This window comes from Ostrinia furnacalis, unplaced genomic scaffold, assembly GCF_004193835.3.
Source record: "Ostrinia furnacalis isolate ACB-3 unplaced genomic scaffold, ASM419383v2 OfSCF1242, whole genome shotgun sequence".
Lineage (NCBI taxonomy): Eukaryota > Metazoa > Arthropoda > Insecta > Lepidoptera > Crambidae > Ostrinia > Ostrinia furnacalis.
Window position 1 is genome coordinate 635,844 of NW_021131481.1, and position 21,913 is coordinate 657,756.

A 21,913-nucleotide genomic window follows, 5' to 3' on the forward strand; every position below is an offset into this window, starting at 1 on the left:
AAGATTTTACTTAAATAGATTTTCAGGATCAATTTCAGACTACAAACATATCATATGAATAACTTTTAAAATAAAAATAATTAAGTTATTGTGAAACTACAGAAACTTATTATTTTACTGCACTCTTACATTTTTACACGCATTGAAAAAAGAGAGTCTGCAAAAACTATTTTTGTAACGAATGATCGGCGAGAATCGTATCTGTGACCTTGATCCAGAAACAACAGAAGTGCTCGACACCCTTTTGAAAACACTCACTGAACACTGAAAGGGTTCAACGAACGACTTTATAATTTGAATTTTATACTGGTAGAGAATTTCTAACGGCTTTAAGTTCGTCCATTGTAATATTTTTGTTCTATTTAGATTATTTTAATAATGCAAAGTTTACGAAAAAATATTAATGGCCAATTATAATAAGCTTACAAGAACTTTAAAGTTCATGAAACTCTACAAAAACTTTTTGAGTGACACTAAAACCAGAATTTAATTATTAGAAATTTATTTACGAATATTTTTATTGTTATTGTGGGTAAAATACCATGTGTCTCTACTCTTATATTATTTTGTTATTAATTTGAAAATAAGGAATTTTCATTCACATCTTGGCTCTGTTGAATTTGTAATTTAACATTATTAACAAAATCAATTACGATCGAAATTAATTTAATCACTCAAGTAAGCAAACATTAATTAAAAAGAGTTAACCGAGTGAAAATAAACACGACTCTACCAAATAACCGAGTCTTCAGAATAAAAACAATTGCCGGCTATCAAAACCTCGCTTTTCATTAGTCACTTGTTATAACCGGCCGCAAACATGAATTTATGACGTGCAGCTTCAATTAGCGAGGTGGGAGGCTTCGCCGGCGCGCCATCTAGCGGCGACGCCGCCCCCCGGCCGGCACACATCGCTTATGAATATGAGGCGTTATGATTATGAAATATGCCCCGCCCCGAATATGGAATATGGAGGAGGGGGGCCCGGCCGCGTGCGAATGGGCGAAGTTTGATTTATGAGACGGGCGCGGCCCCGCCTCCTGTCATAACCGTGTACCTGGTGCGCGCGCGCGCCGCCCGCCGCCCGCCGCCTCGCGCTCAGTCCCGCTTCAGATGGCGACTGGTGCGCCCGGCCCCAGCCCGCGACCGCACTCCCGAGGCTAGAGCGCCGCGAGTGCGAGACAGTGACGCGAGTGCCGTGCCATGCCCCGCCGCTGAACACCATGCCGCGCGTCAAGCCAGCCTGCGTCCGACGCGTCTCCATCGGTACCTAACTCACTTACGATACACACACAGTGACACCGTGATTCGATAAGTTTAATAACACACGATGATTCAGTTAGCGACAATAAAATTCGGCATCCAGAGAGTGAGCACTAAAACTCGGTTGCAGCGCGGTGAGTAAACAGTGCAGTGAATCCCCACACTCCACGGCCCGTAGCCGCTCGTAGAAAATATTTTCACGGGCTCTCGTTCAACTAGCAGTGTTAAGTTTTCGTGCTCGGGAAACGTAGTCGGGAAAAGCGGTTTGTGATTAAGTTATCAATGGACCCCGGAAGAATCACGGTATAAAATGCGCGGATTTAAGGTAAACCAATCAATCTAAGTTTAAAATAGGCCTGAAGAAATTACAAGCCAGAAAATGAAATTTTCTTGGCATTTAGTGACTCTATATTTTGTAAATAAACGGTTTTTAAACCGATTCAATATGGAAACTAAACTAAACGAGTAAAAACTGAATGAAAATATTTAGCTTCCTAATAGTGAAGTTAAATACGTTTTTGGTTAATTATTGACAATGTCCTGTTGTAATAAAAAGCAGGCCAGGTCAAAGAAAGTTACATAAAGTCAGTTAAATTTATTGTGATTACTATGTTCACAAAAAAAAACCTTCATAATAAGTTCTACATCTAGACGTCTATGAGGTAGCATTTAATAAAAATCACGTTTTATTGCAGTAGCTAATAGAACTTAATTAATAAATTCTTCCGGGTTTTAAAGATATTTTAATTGCCAATTGTCTCTACATATAATGAGCGACTGAATTTTATGACTGTAAATTACAAAATACACAATTAAAAGAATTCAGAAAGAACAACATCAATTTATTATTTTAACTTTGGATGAAAAGCTCTTTAATTAATTGTTTCAACATTTCCGGAAGAAAGCTTGTAAAAATGTTTGGGCATAAGTTATGTGTTTGTAATATTGTAAATGATGGCTGACAGTTATTTACAGTACAGTGAGCTACGTGTTTTACAGTCGCATTCTCGCCTAAAATATTTTGAAGGTTTTATACGCGGTCCAAGACGAGACCCGCTGGCTTTTATTAGAATGACACACTGTCAAATTTTATTATTACGACCGCTACATCGCCGCTTATCTCATTGCTAGTTTTATGAGTGCTCTATAAAATATTAAGAGACGTTTTATCTGCTAACGATTGAAATAACCTGCCCGTTCATATTCTTATGAAATATATATGAGTGTTTGTTTGTCGCACTAATAAATTCGGAAAACTCGTTATTGGTCCGGTTCTCTTCGGTACTTAAAATAAAAGATTGATATGCATACTGCGTCCATTTGCCTTGAATGATGAATAATAATTAAATTTTATGTTTGAAATATAGACTTTCTGTAAGTAGATTAATTAGATCCGACTCACAATTATAACGTCTCAACAGTTTAATGGTTTTTATATTTTATACATCCTACCATTAATGTTCCCATTTGTTATTATTTGTTATTGTCTACAGGTTACCTTAATTTAATAGGTGTTTACAGTTCATATTTATTACACTGCAATTATTATTATCAGTCTTTTATTTTTCGGAAACAATATCATCATTTTTACGTTAAAAAGCACCTGTAAGGATATGATAGCTAATAAATTACAGGTGTAAATTACTATCTTACAATTTGAAGGTTGAGTAATTCAAAATCGATTGCAATTAGTTGACTATGACTACACCTTACATGCACAACTATTGTTACCTGTCCATTTTGAAAAATATGCGCATCGGTTTGAAGTTATCATGAACAGGTCCGGGAAGTATTTTGGGCAAACATTGTGTAACCATTGTTACGCGGGCGGCACGCGGGAACAATGACACTTTTGTGGATTTCCAGCGAATCTGCGTAGCGCGGCTGCTCGGCCAGCGTTTGAGCCGCCGGCACACCGCCACAAACGCCACTAATCCTTCTCCTTACAAATAAACACTAAACACCGGCATCTCCCTACAAATGAGACATTTAATCCCTCACCGCAACATTACCCCGGATTATGAGACTGTTTTGTGTCGGTGCTCACTTTTTCGCTCACATTTCAAAACATCATAAAACTAGACAAAAAAGGGTCCACCTGAAACGAATAGCACGCGGCTTTACTTCGAATAGCCCGTGTTTTTACTTTCGAAAATCCGAATACTTATGTCGAAAACAAATAAAAACATCGCACATAAAATATTAAAGCGGAGAAAGTTTGATTTGAGCCAAGCGAATTTTGAGTTGTAACGTTAAATATGTAATTTCTATGATGATAGCCCTATTAAGAGGTGGGGCACTTCTGGCTATCTTAATCGCTTTACAATATGAATAACTGACAATTCATGAACAGCATGATAATTTATGGGATATTAAAAACTTTCTATTTTGTTATTTGGCCCGTCATTCCCATACCCCATAGTACCCAGATAAGTCCATATCTATTAATTATTTATAATATGGTACACAGTATAAAATCAGGTGCTGTATCATAGTCAGTTTTAAAAAGAATAAATTCTAATACTTATGTCTGTAATCGGTATTGAATTGTTAATATGAGGTAACAAAGCAAATAAAAAATGCTAATATTCGAGGTGAACCTGGAAACAGTCAAAGGTCGATCGTTGCACCCTTGGCACATAATAATAACTTACGTATAATTTCATTAGAATAACTTTTAAACAATAGAGGGCAAAAAACAGACAAGCACAGAATGAACTTTGATACAAAAACCAAATAAATAAAATATATTATTCAACTAATTTGAATTCTTTTATGATTATTTTTAACAATGTTTCATTTCCTATTTCCTGCCTTTGGAAATATGTATCTCTATCTATTAAAGGAATAGGTAACAAAGATTTATAGTAATCATCTGTAGGAAATCAATGCTAGGCCTAATCACTTCTATTACTCTAGATATTTTAATTAATTTTTGCGTGACGTATTAAAATTATCTAAAAATATAATAAAAGCTTCAGAAAGCTCGTTAAAAAATTACTCTCCCGTAGGTTTAGTCTTTGAATGAAAAATAGCAAAAATAATGATTTACTTCCACTACTACCTGTTTGCAAATTATAAAAGATAAAATTAGCTACAATTAAAAATCAGTCACATTAAAATAAAATAAAAAAACTTGTTCGAAAAAAATTCTAGGTTGATCATCTTTTTATTTACTTTTATTACTTTGGAGGCAATAAAAGTATGAAAGACATAATAATAGAATGTCAAGAACCATTAGGGGTTAAAAAAAACTTATCAAAAGTCTCACAAAGTGAACTTTGAAGTGATAAAGCCCGTCAGAAGAGCCGTAAAAATGATCTAATTATTTTATAAAAAATATACCTATCAAAACATTCGTCATAAACTGACTTGTAACTGAGGGATAAAATATTAATAGACAATTAGTAGTAAATTATAATCGTATTGTGTTTGTTATTTTATTTTTACTTTATTGCTTTGTTATAACAAAAAAATTATGACTACTTTTCACCTTTTATACTCCATGGGATGCCATTATAAACATAAAGAAATCAGGGCTAAGAATTATTTGTCACTTAGGTGGACTTGTTTAAAATAATCTTGAAAGCTGCTTGAAGAAAGAGAGCTTTTTCTACAAAGAACTATTTTATTTTTAATAGTATTTAGGCTCCACTTCACCAAATCAGTATTTAAAGGAAATATAATAAATATTTAACAATTTTGTGTCGAGGTTTCCATCTTATTAACACTGATTCATTATTTGGGAACGTTTATCAATTTAGTTACTTGATAAAAGTTTTAAAAAAATCCGTTTTAAATACTTTCGATAAAAATTAAATTAATATTCGTTTAACTAAGTAATGAAATATAATATATACAATAATGTATTGTTAGTTTTTACTCTGTGGTTTATTTATTTATTCTACGCCTTTCTTTTAAAATAAAAAATACCTATTACATATTTAAAAAAAACTTTAAATAGGTACCTATTTAATGACGATGCACGATGTTAATAAAATTGAGAAAAAAAAAGTCTGTAACAGTAAAATATTAAATTACTACTGAACTTAATTAATTGGCTAACACACCAACTTTTAAAATACCTAAACCGTAGTATCCCATTTGTATAAGTCACAACTCCAATTACCGACATAAAAAAACGACAATTCACATTTCTTATTTAATCAATAGGCATAATAAATGACGTCTCAACTGTATAGAGCTAGACATGAAAATAATTCTTATCTCAAATGCCAGTTCAATTCAACAGTTCAAACGTTACTTAATTGTATCCCAGCTGATCCTTTTACACAACTGAGCTACCGTTGCGTCTCGCCAAAATGATAGAGACATCGGCCGCACCGTTTACCACGTTTCGTCTAATCCTACAACTGGCGACATCTATTGTCGAATAGCGGAACCCCATATTCTCGGAATCTCGTAACTTGAGCTTTGTGGAGTGGAAGCTTTCTATTCTAAATACTCGCAATCATTCCACTTTATGGTATAAATAAATTGTTTTAGAATATTGTTGTAGTTCAAATAATTTTACGTAATAAAACAGAATAATATTTTTATGCTACCTGTTTAAACCAGATTTAGTTTATGTTATTACGGTTCAAACAACCTGATCTGATTTTACAAACACGATATTATTTCTTATACGTTTAATACTCGTTGCACAACACACTGTACACCATTACACCACATAATCGCTTATCTAACTGTACTCGTATTTAAATAGTTAACAGAACATAAAATTTATAGCATGCAATCGCACAATTTAAACTAAAATAAATGAGGGGAAAGTAACACCTTTCCTGAAATGTAGTCCGTTAACCCAGGGGTATTAACAATGCGTTTCATTGTTCTAGGTGAGAGTTCCGGATCGTGTTCGGAGGAAGAAATAAACAATGCCTCGGATGAAGTCAGAGATCGGCCTGAGACGCACATGTGTCCGCGCTGCCAGGAACAGTTCGAGAGCCTTCACGAGTTTCTGTATCACAAAAGGCTTTGTGATGAGAAAGCGCTTCAAATGGGGGAAGAGCGTATGCACTCCGACCCCGAGGAGATGGTCGTGTCAGGGGATGAAGAAATGGATGGCCCCAATAAAAGACTAGAACAAGTGAGGCGGCATAGACAAGATGCCGAAAACAACAATAGCCTCGAAGATGGCGAGGCTGAAGTCCCCGAAGCTGACGTGCCACCGGTCGGTCTGCCATTCCCCGTTGCTGGCCACGTCACTTTGGAAGCGTTGCAAAATACGAAAGTAGCCGTAGCACAATTCGCTGCTACTGCAATGGCGAACAACGCAGATAATGAAGCAGCCCTACATGAGCTAGCTGTATTACAGAGCACGCTATTTACATTGCAACATCAACAAGTATTCCAACTTCAATTGATACGCCAACTACAAAACCAGCTTTCGTTAACACGACGAAAAAGTGACCAGCAGAGTCCTCCGCCGAGTGACCCGGAGCCGATGATGCCTGTGCCCACCGCTCGATCGCCGTCGCCGCCGCGTCCGCCACGGGAGCCAACTCCTGCTGCACCCACTCCTCCCTCTAGCCAAAGCTTGCCCTCAACCCATGCGCATCTCACTCCCAAAACGGAACCTCTCTCAGTTCCCAAACTTCCAACTTCATCTCCCCCCATGATGACACATCCGCCCTATAGCTCCATATCGTCATCATTAGCGTCATCGATCATCACGAACAATGATCCACCGCCGTCCCTAAATGAACCAAACACGCTAGAGATGCTACAAAAACGAGCACAAGAAGTATTAGACAATGCTTCGCAAGGATTACTAGCGAACAATCTTGCCGATGAACTAGCTTTTCGAAAATCTGGAAAAATGTCTCCTTACGATGGAAAATCTGGTGGACGTAACGAACCTTTCTTCAAGCATCGCTGCCGATACTGTGGAAAAGTTTTTGGAAGCGACTCGGCGCTACAAATTCACATTCGTTCTCATACTGGTGAACGACCCTTCAAATGCAATGTATGTGGATCTCGATTTACGACCAAAGGAAATCTCAAAGTTCATTTCCAAAGACATACTGCAAAATTCCCTCATGTAAAAATGAATCCTAACCCGGTTCCAGAACATTTGGATAAATATCATCCACCATTATTAGCACAACTATCACCGGGGCCGATTCCCGGCATGCCACCTCACCCACTGCAGTTTCCCCCGGGTGGACCAGCTCCCTTCCCGCCAAGCTTGCCGCTTTACAGGCCACCGCACCATGACTTACTGCCACCGCGTCCTCTTGGAGACAAACCTCTTCCACCCCATCCACTTTTCGCAATGCGAGAAGAACAAGATGCTCCGGCTGATCTCAGTAAACCCTCTGCGCCGAGCCCTTCTCGATCTTCATCCGAAATTAAGTCTGAACCCCAAGACGAAGAAAGCCATCGAGATTCCAGTTTTGAAGAAACTGACCGTGTGTCACCCAAACGCGAACCCGAAGAAAATGAGACTGCACAAGACGCTGAACAAGATAGATATCCCTCAACGTCGCCGTACGATGATTGCAGCATGGACTCAAAGTACAGCAACGAAGACCAAATTGGCAGAGAAAGTCCACACATGAAGCCCGATCCAGACCAACCGGAAAATCTCTCAAGTAAGAATTCACCGATATCTGGGCCAATTTCAATAGCAACGGGACTTCGTACTTTTCCTACATATCCTCTATTTCCTCAATCTCCACCTAGCAGTATATCCTCGGGTTGTATTACTCCTTTCAATATGCACAACATCGTTGACGGCGACCTGTCTAGGGACCCTTTGTATTATAATTCTTTGTTACCGCGGCCGGGTAGTAATGACAACTCGTGGGAAAGTCTAATAGAAATAACTAAAACATCGGAAACATCAAAATTACAACAAATGGTAGATAACATAGATAATAAACTTTCAGATCCTAACGAATGCATAGTATGTCATCGTGTACTTTCATGTAAAAGTGCCCTACAGATGCATTATCGAACGCACACTGGTGAAAGACCTTTCCGATGTAAATTATGTGGCCGTGCGTTTACGACCAAAGGTAATTTAAAGACACATATGGGCGTTCATCGCATAAAGCCCCCCGCTCAAATGCTACATCAATGTCCAGTTTGCCACAAGAAATTCGCCGATCCTACGATTTTACACCAACATATACGTCTACATACCGGTGACCGCGTTAACGTTCCTTACGATCCGACACGCAATATTGAAATTAACGGTTTTCCATCATTGAACAACGGGCCCGACGTCAACGATTATCCTTACCGTCCCGTGCCACCTCCCCTGTTCCCCACCCCGTCCACTCCCGGCGACCGACGGGCGGACTCCCGCGGGACCGACGATGAGAGCGGCCGGGACGAGCGCGATCCCGCTACTCGGGAGTTCGACGACTACTCTGATATGAAGGATCGTCGAACTTCGCCGCTCTCCGTCTGCGCCTCGGCGTCCGAATGCGAAGTAAAAACCATCACCACAACGGCTTCCCTCCCATCGGCGACAGGTTCGGAGAGCGGGCGGAGCGCGCGCGGCTCGCCGCCGTCGCCGGCGCTGTCGGCGCTGTCCACGCCGCCGCGCCCGCCGCCGCACTCGCCGCAGCCGTCGCCGCCCGCGCCGCTAGCCGCGCTCGGCGCCCTCGGCGGCTCGCCCTTCAGCCCGCTCGGACTCGCGTTCCCTCCCGCAGGTATGCGCTAGCGGGACCTTATATTTTCGTCCGCCCCGGTCGCCCAAACTTCCACTCCTTCAATTTCAACCTCGACCAACACTAATACCCTTTCGATACCGGGCGCTCGAATACACGTTGAAAGTTAACAATTGAACAGTTATGTCTCGAAGAAACTTGACAGTCATCCATTCTTCTACAGTGTAATCGTGCGTTCCGACCTTGCAATTAGTGACATTGAGTTAGTATTGAACAGTGGATTTATTTGTGTACAGTGCGCGGCAACACAACGTGTAACATCTGCTACAAGACGTTCGCCTGCAACTCGGCGCTCGAGATTCATTACCGGAGCCACACCAAGGAACGACCTTTTAAGTGCACAGTCTGCGATCGCGGTTTTTCTACAAAGGTATGTCACGCATCTTTCTTTACACCCGAGAGATATTTAGCGTCCATTCCAGTTAGCGTCGATGCCTTTTGATGTAGAGCGAACATAGGAATCACAATGCCACTAAAATGATAATCATGTAAAGACGCGTAATATTGAGTGAGTTTGGCTGCAGGCCAGTTCATACTTTATTGTTACGCAAATAGCATAGAGAACGTGTTTACGATATATCCGCTAATTTCCTCAAAATCTATGGCAGACTCATTGACATTGAAGTCGTTTTAAAGTCTTATATTGTGAGCGTGAGCAATTTTACATACATTATTAATTCATGTACCTACTGAAACAATGTAATGTAAGTATTGATAAAGTACATGAGTGCCTAAGTTCGCGCTGGGTAAACAAGAGGGAGGAGGTAGTGTCGAAGCGAAGTTAACGCTAGACAACGGCAAGTTCGGTGCAGCGCGGAACTTCGCGTACACTCCGCTAGTCTGGTTTCATTTTATCCAAGTTTCGGTGCATTAATTTTGCAAGTGGTAATTACTGCTCGCTAGTGGACACAAGTTCGCGTCGCGTCTTGCGAGTGCCGTAATTGACAAGCAACTCCGCAAACTTGTAGGCTCGTTTGCTTCGATTTAATCAAAACTGTGCGGTCGCTTCTTAGGTGTTGTTTGCCCTCGGTGAACTTACGCTGATTTTGAACTTGCGAACATCCGAATTCTTGGAATATTCGAGCGGGAATACGGGGAATTTAGAATCTCTATTAATTGTCTCGCTAAAGATTATTACTTTGTATTCAAAGCGATAGGTATAAGTAGATGCTCTAGGTATTTTGGGTATTCTGATAGGCCTACTTATTCGATTTTATGTATATTATATAGCTTAATAGCACTGGATACTTGATGTGTTATTTCTTTATTTCTAAACCATGATACCAAATCTATAATATTATAAGAACAAATAATATTTAACTAGGCTTCAACGTTATTCTACCAACTGCCAACCGCGCAGCCGGAAATGTTTCGGTTCATTTGACCCAAAGAACCTTTCAACTACCAATTTATGTCCACGAAAGTAAACAGACGTTTACAATGGTATAAAATACGTGAAAGTAGCTTCCCATGGCTCTATATCTTGGCATCCTGGAGTTTTTGACAATTCATATAAGATATTTTATGTGTTACGGGTTCAAAAGTGTAATAAAAAGATACTTAATAACTACAAAACATCAATTTACTATTGAAATTCTTGATCTAAAACTTCAACCTCGACAATGTTACTAATGTTCAACTAAGTGACTTATTCATTGTTCTGATAAAAAGAAGAATGACTGTAATAATTGCAACATATTAATTTAGTTGAAGCAATTATAATTAGGTACAATAAGTTGTTTATAAAGTGGGTGTAAAATTTACACTAATGCGATTCATATAGTATAGATCATAATAAAATAGTGTAAGTATTCATCATTAATTGCTTACTTAAAATTATCCTAATGATATTGCTCTACCTACATTATTATAATAATGGGTATGAACAATCAAAAACATAACATTTGCGCGGCTTAGTACACTCGTACTTGTTATAGTTGAATAACTTTAATCTATTTGATCTACGACGGTATAAACTGTTATTTTAAAATAGTAAAAGCAAAACTTATTGATTGACAATGACATTTTACAATAAAACGAGCTCTAAATTAAAGCAATTACCCGCTTGAAGGATTAATTCAATATATAAAATAATAAATAATTGTGGCTAAGTGCATTTTTATAGCGTCCGAGTTTTATACTCAGTTCAGCCAATATTTCAAGCGCATAAAGTTAGGCTGCGCTCGCGCACCGCACTCGCGTCGCGCCACAAAAATGATAAGTCATAAAAACAACGTCACGGAAAACGATCGGAATATTAATTCATGTCGTAAAATATTTATTGCTTATAAATCCTTGAGCCTTTACCTACGCTCCTCGTCATAAAAAGATTATTTATGCTTGACAAAGTAACATTTTTCGTATGTTACCGAAAGTGTCCAGCGTTTATCAATAAAATATAGGTTATTTACGACGAAACGGCTGTGTAAAGTTTAAAACCGCAGTGCGATGCCATCGTTCTGGCAACTTTAATTAAGTTCTCTGATAAATATACCTACAGTTAAGTACCTATGATTTACATTCGTAGTGACCCAAAATCCCAGATAACTTCAGCCAGTTGCAATAAACATGCGTGCGTACCATTTAATACCAGGTAAATAAATGCTCGCCTCGTACATGCTTGTCGCACGATAATTGTAAATGTTCCTTGCATTGCTATGGTGAAAGTTTCCTTATGAACTTCAAAGTATAGATATCTCTTTAAAACTTGTAGGTATGCAAATATATTACAATAAACAATAAAAATAATAAAGAAAACTTAAAGGACATTTTGAAGAAGTGCATATTCCGTATATTATTCCGTATCATCGTTACAATAGCTAAGTAAACGGCAATACCTAACGCCCGTATTCACAAACAATGTTTGCTTAAATGAAGCAGCAAATCGAACGCACAGTGTTGAATCGAGAGAACTCTGTGATTGGTTCACGTTTCACCCTGTGCATCCACGCGCACTGTGAGACCTCATAGTAATGTTTGTGAATACGGGTGTAAGTTAGTACTTACATTTTCAGCAGCTGAAAAGTCAAATAATGATTTTTTTTCAGCCTATAGTTAACAGTCTGCTACATGAATAATGAAATTAATGGATGAAACAACTTTAAATTCATAAAAAAAGAGCTTTTGTGAAAGTTAAAAATTATGTTTTCCTGCATTTACATGCGTAAAGCACGTTACAAATTAATGGCATTATTAAATGTTATCAATATAAAAATAACGTTTAATATCAGTTGCCCAAGTTAAAACCTTAAAAGCATATTATTAATACTTAACAAAGAAATATCACTTAAAGTTAAGGATATCAATAAAGATTATCAACACATTTTATGTTCGGTTACTTTGACACGTTGCTTGCAACATTTTTCGATGGCCGCCACGTAAAATAAAGCCGTAAATTAAATACGCTTTATAAAAATATATTTTGAAAGGAACAAGAACTTAAAAGATTATTTTTAATTAAGCCTATTTTTGTAAACAGATGGTTTTCACTTAAGTCCTGAATTCTCACATCATATTTTACAATACCTAAATGAGCTTTATCAACTAATAAAACAATGCATTTGAAATAAAACTTATGTGTTTATTTTAATTCGTGTTATAATTTAGTATCAGTGAACTGTAAAATTAGATTTGGCTAACATGTAACGTCAGTTTCTCTCAAACCACACAAAACCTCTAAATTCTACGGAACCGGCTAATACTCGACCAGTAAAATCTCTTTTATACAACACAACACACAAAATAAGCAATTATGAAATACCTACAATTAGTTGTACGGCACAATTCAGGTAGTTTTATCGCTAGAAAGGAATCTCTTATAGACAACACAGTTGCTCAAAATAACAGGTAGAGACAGTGCATTATTTTAAAGCTTTAAACTAAATATATCAATTTTTTGCAGCAGTTTTGCATATTCGTAATTTTGTACCTACATAAGCTCTGATAAAATAAGTACAAGCGGTACTACGTAATTCAAGAAAATATTTTTTCCAGCAAGTGTCACTTACGAGAAGTAGTACCTACCGCAACAAAACCTTTGGGAAATTGATCGATTTGTCGCGTCGCGCGTCGTCAGCATTCAATTATAGATATTGAAAGACACGTCGAATAGATTGAAATCTATTTTTATGGCTACCCTGTAAAGCATTGCGAATATTAGAACCGTCGCCTTATCCGCAGTCACACGAATAAGTTCCTAGCTGTGTATCAGAATACGAGCACATTTAAAATTACAATAAGTGTCGCCGACACCCGTACCGACGAAAGTTCACGCGACAAACAATTTTATCGATTATTCCAATCTTAGAACTTTATAGTTACCTACCTACATAGCATCCCGTTTATTGAATCGCGGAACGTGCAGTATGGAACGCAATCAAATCTGTCAATGCCTTCTATTTTAGGATTCAAACCGTACTTCATACAACCCAAAACCCGACATTAAAACAAGACTTCGGAAAAACTTACCTACTTACCGATTTTATACACGCTTGTGAATTAATATTAAAAATGTAAAGTAAATCCTAAACTAAATGGCCGTACGATTTTATTATGTAGAGCGCGAGTTATGTCTATAAAATGTTTATGCATTTAATATGTGTGCTTTATTCTATTCAAGTATATCATTTATGCAATAAACTACACCTTTTTGTTGAAATCCATTTAGGCCTATGAATTAAAATACGCCAAATAAGGTTTAGGTTGCCTAATGCGAAATACAGCTCTACATTGCCTAATATAGTTATTAAATATTCAGTGTAGCGTAATTATGCGTCGTTTCGTTAGTAATATCTCAAAATACTTATGCCTAACTACTTTCCTAATTGACTTAATTTCTAATCACTTAACAAACTTTTTCTCGATGCATTATTATGGAACCTAAGTGCATATTCGATAACTTTATGGAGCTTCAGCTTCTTTCAGCACAAACATGAATTAGGCATTTTTAAGATAAATCCATAAACTTTTTGTGGATAAATGACCTTAACTAGTCTGAGAGCAAATNCAGCAAATTTTATCATTTTAACTAAAATATTAATCATAAATTTAACTATTTTTGAAAAAGATGAAGTTGCTCTGAACTTCATTATACTATTCTGAATTAGTTTTTAAAGATATAACCAAGTTTTTACGAAAAGAAACATAAAATTAAACAAGAAAATAAACACCCAACCATGAAAATATCAGAAATTAACATTTAATATTATCATAACTTGTGATAATTATCAACATTGCGATGTAGGCACGAGTATGTCAACAAAATAATGTAAATTTATACGACGCAAATACGTGCCACCAAACTGTTTTTATTATAATACCAACTAATAGAGACATTCGCGTATTACCATCAAATATCAATCCACAATAAGATAACAAAAGCTGGTTGGTATTAAACAAATATTATGGCATTTTAACGACTAAGTTCACTTTATTAATAAAAGCGTCATCGACGCATACGAATTGCCGTTTAAGCCGACATCTAAAGTTCTTGATACCTCATGGCCTCATATTTTAATACAAATCACCATTATTTAAAACCAGCATTATTAATGTATAGGTTTACTTCTGCAATAGTCTGCCCTCATTTATAAATCACTAGCTGACCCGGCGAACTTTGTTCCGCCTTAATGGCAATAAATAAGCAGACTTTTTTTTTAATTTCGAACGGGATAAAAAGTATCCTATGTCCTTCTCCTGGCTCTAAACTACCTCCCTGACAATTTTCAGCTAAATCGGTTCAGCCGTTCTTGAGTTATAAGCGAAGTAACTAACACGACTTTCTTTTATATATATAGATTCAAATTACCAATGCCACTATAACTTAAATAATTACTTCAGTATAGAGGAATAACTCGATTTTATCACGACGATACCGTCGTAAAAATGGAAATAGATGGAAGATTTTCCGGATATTGCTTAATATTTTATTTTCCAAAGATTCTTATAAAGATAATAAATATCTGTTAATCAAATGTGATTTTAATATCATTAAGGTTTTGACGACACTGCAATTGTTAGGTAACATCAACATTTAGAAGAAGCGTAACCTATCAAAATCGAAAAATTATCCTACTTACAATAAATTAAAAGTTAACTCATTGTAGGTTAACCTATTACTTTTTAATTATTTCATTAAATAAATGATAAGGTTACTGATAATTTTAGCAGGATTGTATCTTGGATTTTCTTTTAGTGCCTACCACAAAATCTTAAAACACATCAGTTGCTCTATCGTAGGTGTAAGTAGAGTATTATAAGCAAGATTAAATGCAATTAAAACACGTTCTAAATGCATAATTACAATGAACTAAGAAATTGAAATTATTGTGTTCCTATTCGCTCAGAAAAAGGCTTTAAATCGCATCGAACTTAGCACCCTACTCAAAATTTATTTTTCGCATGTTCGTAGTATAGTCCTTTTGATCCACTCCCCATTCATTGTATGTGTGTTGGACTACACTCTGTAGGGTTGCCTCCAATTAGAATTTGAGTAAAGTATTTTAGATTTTTAACTATTTGTCCATGTAATGCCCATCTTACCTATTCCCTGTGTGTTTGGACATGTTACACTTTCATAGAGTTGCCACCGAAATGTAATTATTTTAGAATGTTTAATAAGATTGTTTTTGGTGTTCTGTTGTTTCTTAAGGTGGCAACTCGATGGTTGTGTAACATTGCGTGTGTTTGTGGTTCCAGAGCAGTGGCGGCGGTTGCCGCTGCGGTAGGCGCGCGCGCGCACCCCGCGCTCCGCACGCCACTGCTTTGGATTTCTGGAACGCCTTCGTCTATCCGGTATGAACGGGCGACGCCTGACCGACCCTTTACTTTACACTAGTTTTACGCCCGTATTCACAAACGATGCTTGCTTAAGTGAAGCAGAAAATCGAACGCACAGCGTTGAATAGAGCTCTGTGATTGGTTCGTGTGTCACCCTGTGCGTCCACGCGCACTGTGAGACCTTATAGTAAAGTTTGTGAATACGGGCGTTAAGCTTCTAGCACACAGCTGGCATGAGTGTGGCACAACTTCAGCACGCGGCGTGGTTTTGTACAACTGTAAACAATTTTACTGTCTACATTTTGTAGTAGCGTGGTCCGTTGTGGCTGACAATGGCCACATTATGCCCACTGTGCTGAGGAGTAGCTTCAAAAATGCATAATAAGTTACATAGTACATAACATACATATAAACATAGGGATGACTCTACATTATTGGCCAATTTTAGTCCAACGTTCAATCTAAAATTCATCTTTTGATATAATAATTAAAAAACTATTAACGTATTTTCTATTGGGGAGAAAATATTATTCATTTTGGGTAAACTTATCGAACTTTTTGACAGAGAGAAGTGATATGCTCTAAACAATTTAGTCCAAATAAAAAAAGTCGACTCATCGATAAAATCTTATTAGTTCAGAAATTCAAAGAAACGACATAAATAAAAAAAAAAGAGATAAGGCTCTACCTACCTACAGGCTAAGCTGCTTTATGTACCTCATCTTTGTTACCTACCAATTTGTTCATCTTTATATTATAATTGTAATTATGTGCGTAAACTAACACCAATATTATGGCTTTATCTAGCTTGTTGTCTTGTTTTTTTGGAATGTGTATGTATATTTATTTATGTATACGTGTATTTTATAATAATGTTCATGTATGCAACTTTAATTTTATCACTGGTACCTTTTGCTTCAACATTTTGTGTAATGAAAGGGAAAAGAAGAAGCAACGTTGTCAGCAGTCATCTGATATTTATAACACCATTAATTGATACTTATTGACATATTAGACTCATCATTTCTAAGAAATATTTCACATTTTTAGCTAACAACATGTCATACCAATTAACTGTTATTTTGAATAATTTTACTCATTATCAACAGATTAAATCTAAATGTAAACAATTTTATGAAATATAGAGTGAGAATTTCATACATACAGAGTGTTTCTACAAATGGATGACAAAATTAAAAAGTCTTGAATAAATATAAGACAAAAACGCCTAGAACTTTCCGTAATATTGATGACTCATGAAACCACTTTATGTAAAACATGAAAAACAGTGAACCTGATAAATAAGCTAAATGTATTTAATCTCCACTTAATGTTCGGTCGAAACAATACACCCTGTATGTGAATCGCGAGCAGGTAATAAAAATCTCGTGTCAGAGAGCAGCCTTACAGGCAATCGTTATCATTGGGACTAATCATAATTTATGCGCAAGCGATTTAAATTCATCAAGTCCAAAAGTAGAGCTGATTAAAATTATAGAAACAACGAAATAACGCGTTCACTTATGCTTTTATTGTCAACCGTTATTTTATCGTTGGCAGAGATTTTAAATAATATTGAATTATTAATTAGAAATTAATTATTTCAATATTAAATGACTCAAACTTTCAAATGACCCACTGCTTTAATAATATAGAGCCTTTCTCTCAATTTGGCAAAACATTTCCATATTTAAGGCTGCGATGCACCATCCCGGTTAAAAGACTGTCAAACTCCATACAAAAACACCGGTTATGGTTGAACTTATGGTTATAGTAAGGTGGTGCAACTCAGATTTTACGCCCGTATTCACAACGATGCTTGCTTAAGTGAAGCAGCAAATCGAACGCACAGCGTTGAATAGAGCTCTGTGATTGGTTCGTGTGTCACCCTGTGCGTCCACGCGCACTGTGAGACTTGTGAATAAGGGCGTTAGACACTAATAAAATCACTACATGTAAAAAAACTCCATCACTAACTCCTCTCCCTATCCACAGGGCAACATGAAGCAGCACATGCTGACCCACAAGATCCGCGACATGCCCCCGGGCTTCGACAAGGGCCCCGGGTCCGCCCAGGGCGATGAGCCCCGCGAGCCCAGCCCTGACAGGCGCTCGTCCCCAGACAAGATGGACCTGAAGCGGTCCCCGCCAAGGCATCCCCCGCCGATGTCCCACCCGTCGCCTATCGATATGCCACCGATGCCGAAGCGACCGAGCAGTAAGTTACCTATTTTTGAACCTTAATGCTCTTCTTCTAAAAACAAAAGACATCAATAACCCAACCCAACGGTGAACCCCGCCGCTGAGGGTGAATCTCCACTCGTAAAACAAGCATATTTAGCCTACCACGAGGGGTACTTTAAAAAAATGTCGCATTCGCATATTAATGCACCAATACTGCATACAAAAGTGACAAGCTAAACACCGTTACATCTTGTAGTAGTACCTAACATGCGATTTTGTCGGATTANTCACCTTTAAATCTGCTGGTAGCAAATCATTATTATCGAATCAATATAGTATCTCTAGAGAGATGCATAAAAAGCAAAACTTAAGCATCCACTCTGGATACAAAGTATGTATAGGTATTCTGGAGGAAGAGAAAGTAATTTCATTACGTTAAAAAGACAATGCCGATGACATTTTAAAGCTAGACTCAAACCAAAAAGCTAAAAATGGGCATGAAATGTCAACCACGCAATCCCTCTACTTAGACGCGCTATTACACACTCCGCTAAATTGAGTGGTCCAGTATGCGAGGAACGCGCTCCTATAGCACTTAGTTATTCGCCTAACAAGCTCACAGAAGGCAGCACCCGCCTTACACCTCTCGATTTGCATGCCCTCAATACTTTTTTCCCTCCTAAATATCAATCAGTTCGCTTATGAAGTAAACACGGTAACTTTTAGCATACCACCCGTCATTTATAGGGACAAACTGCCATTAACTGTTTAATTTGCATAGGCATCGAGCTTGTTACATGTTGTAATCACAACTTTATCTATCTTGAAATCTAAAAAAGCTTGCATAAATTGAGAGATTTACCGAGTTGTTTTTTCCATATAATTTAATTTGTATTTTTTTACAGTACCAAGTGGTCCGACTCACCCGCCGCTGCCGGCGTCGTCCAAGCATTTATGCGGGGTGTGTCGCAAGAACTTCTCTTCGTCGTCAGCCCTGCAGATCCATATGCGCACGCACACCGGTGACAAACCGTTCCGTTGCGCGGTCTGCCAAAAAGCTTTCACCACCAAAGGGAACCTAAAGGTAAATATTTTATGAGAGAAACTCACCATTGCTCGTCCAAGTTTTCTAGCCAACGAGACACGACCTGTTACATATGTAATGATCGCGTGCAACTAAAAGCATATCTTGATGACGCAACCCTGTTCAATGTCTTGTAATTCACTGCTTGGCTACCTAGTTCCTTTTAATTTACATCGGTATGATTAACGACGCAGTTTTTTCAACAAATGTAGGGTAGTCTTTAATGCAACTAAAATTAACCTTCTTACCATTAGGTAATTTACATGCAGTCTTATTAGTGAGTCCGCCAGTGCCCTATTGGCATCGAAACCTTTATGTAATTTAACCAAATGTAATTATTTAAAAAGTTTATTGCTGTAAACTACTGTTCAGTTCATTTCCTTTGTGTAATAAGGACAGATAACGCTAAGGTGCAAAATCGTTGAATGCGTCATTCTTAGAATCAGAGTCTATGTTTGTAAATAAATAATACTGAACCGATAGATTTATGAAGATGACGAAATACCTAAATTGGTTTTAGGGACATTTTATTTATGACAATCAGTGTACCTATTATTTTCAAACAATTCAGTCTGTCAGTAGTGAGATTATACCGATTTATAAAAAAAAACCGTTCTGATGTTGACAAGATCGAGAGCAAAATATGCGCATACACATTACCTAACCGATCACTCAACGTCAGGTATTCATGGACAAATTATGACTGTCGGGAATGTCTGAACTCGTGTCGTCGTTTTTATGTCATTTATCTTCAATTTAAATGTTTGTTTATCAGGTGCATATGGGGACGCACATGTGGAGCGGGGGCGCTTCGAGGCGGGGGCGCCGCATGTCGCTGGAGCTGCCGCCGCGGCCGCTGCACGAGCCGCACGACCTGCTGCGGCGCCCCGACCTCTTCTACCCGTACCTGCCCGCGCCTTTCCTTAACGGCATGCAGCAGAAGGTACGTTACATGTTTGTGCGCCCCTAGCTGTTGACATTATAATGAATTCTTCTGAGAATACTTCTAAAAACATATGATTTCATGAACATTACCAAAACCTACCTTCAACTAACCTCTGGTTCTTTTCCTCCAACAGCTGAATGAAATATCAGTGATACAGCAGAGCGCGGGCCAGAACGGCGTAGCTGGGAAGTTCCCGGGGCTGCTCGGATTCGGCGCGTTCGGAGGAGCCCGCCCCGGCGCGGCGTCGCCTTTGGAGCGACCTCCGTCACTAGAGGGCGGTGATGAGCGTCAGGCCGCCATGCGAGAGCTCGCCGAGCGCGGCCGAGAGCTCGCCGAACGCAGCCGGCAAATGCGCGAGGAGAGCGAATACCGCTCGCCGCCCGCGCACGCGCCGCACGCTCCGCCGCCCGCGCAAGGCTCCCCGCCCGCGCCCCACCACCCCCACCCCCTCGCCTCGCTCCCGCCCCCTGCGCGCACAGAAGGCCTCACCGTCTAAACCTTCGACCCCCCAACATTCCATAACCGGCGGACGGCGTCACCTCGAGTGTCATGTTAATATTGTACAAAAATAGTAGCGTTTATGAAAATAAGGGACTGATAATTTACGACGAAGCGAGTGTCTGTTGTAGCATAATGTGCAAAGTGTAGTGCTATGTAACGAATTGTTATTCCACGTGTTTCATACGCCTAGTATTATTGTTAAGTAACTTATATGCACGAGTACGGGCCTGGGGCAATCGGGGGCTCGCAGGAGCCCCACGTTTATGTCATTACTCTGTGATAGTGCACATTTTAGAGGCTGTGTCTTGTGTACTGGACGGCGTTTGGTAGAGACTATCGGATTATCTATCTATCACCTATCTTAGATGCAGTCTAATGTGCTATGACATCAAAAATTATTAAATTATCCCAAAAATTAATTAAAGTATCTTATACCTATATCTTTTAATGTAAATAAATTGTATAATAGTGATGAGCGTAAATAGTATATATTTCAATTTAAATTGTAATAAAAATATATTATTATTGTAACTATGCAACTACAACTGGAGGGCGATATGCATGATTTTTGACTCCACATTCCAACCAAATGTATCGGTTATAAAAGGAGAACTGCTGGCTTGAAGTGATTGATGTACTCCAAATATCATTGTTAGACCTATATCCTTTTGCCACCAGTAGGTGTGTACCAACTTTTATGGAAATTCTAAACCTACTTACTATTTGATATGCCTATGTGTGAGGCGTTCAATAGATACATTTAATTATTGTAACAGAGGTTAATGACATATTCATATCATGTAAATTAAAAAAGTATTTGCATTTGAGGTCTATATAGTTGTAAGTATTTAGAGTCATAGCTATAATGTTGCTTTAGAATATTTCAACATATCTTTGTAAAGAGAGCGACTGGTGTAAGGCAAAGTATGACTTCTTAAACTTAAACGATTATTAAGTAGTTTCGCCGGCACTCTCTGACTGACCCAAACGTGTCCATATGAACATTTCTTTCCAAATGTGCATTTTATCAATGCTTGATTAGTCGCGATAGTCGGTTTGATACTAAGTTTACACTGAATTACTTTCATAAAATGTTTTATATTTTGATTACATAAGTTGTCTGTGTATAAATGTCCTACTAAATTATTTATAAATCATGCATACACTCTTAGTATTAAACGGATGCTTGCGGGCGATAGGCCTAGCGCAACAATTTAGTTGTCTAGAATAAACTTTCATAGCACCTACAAGTTATTAATTTTCAAGTTGCAAATAGACATTAGAGAGTAGTATTAGTCATGAATATGATGTGTCATGTCATGTCAGTATAAATAATCATTGTAAATTATTAAATGTTTATGTAAATGTCCAAAAAGTATTCAAATTATTTAAAAAAACAATTATTATAATAATTTATTTTTTGTTTTCCTTTCCCTGTCACCTGCCTCCCTTTTTGTT

General features: G+C 37.9%; 1 protein-coding gene across 1 annotated transcript; it reads left to right on the forward strand.

Moving 5' to 3' along the window:
- The first annotated feature begins 917 nt into the window (after positions 1-917).
- On the forward strand, positions 918-21,779 carry LOC114352021 (homeotic protein spalt-major). Its single transcript, XM_028303453.1, is given in 11 exon segments — positions 918-1,037; positions 1,040-1,084; positions 1,087-1,266; positions 6,120-7,877; positions 8,766-8,945; positions 9,200-9,333; positions 15,660-15,755; positions 17,736-17,958; positions 18,830-19,008; positions 19,784-19,951; positions 20,088-21,779. Coding segments are annotated over 11 exon segments (3,417 nt in total). The 5' UTR covers positions 918-946; the 3' UTR covers positions 20,451-21,779.
- The last annotated feature ends 134 nt before the right edge of the window (positions 21,780-21,913 follow it).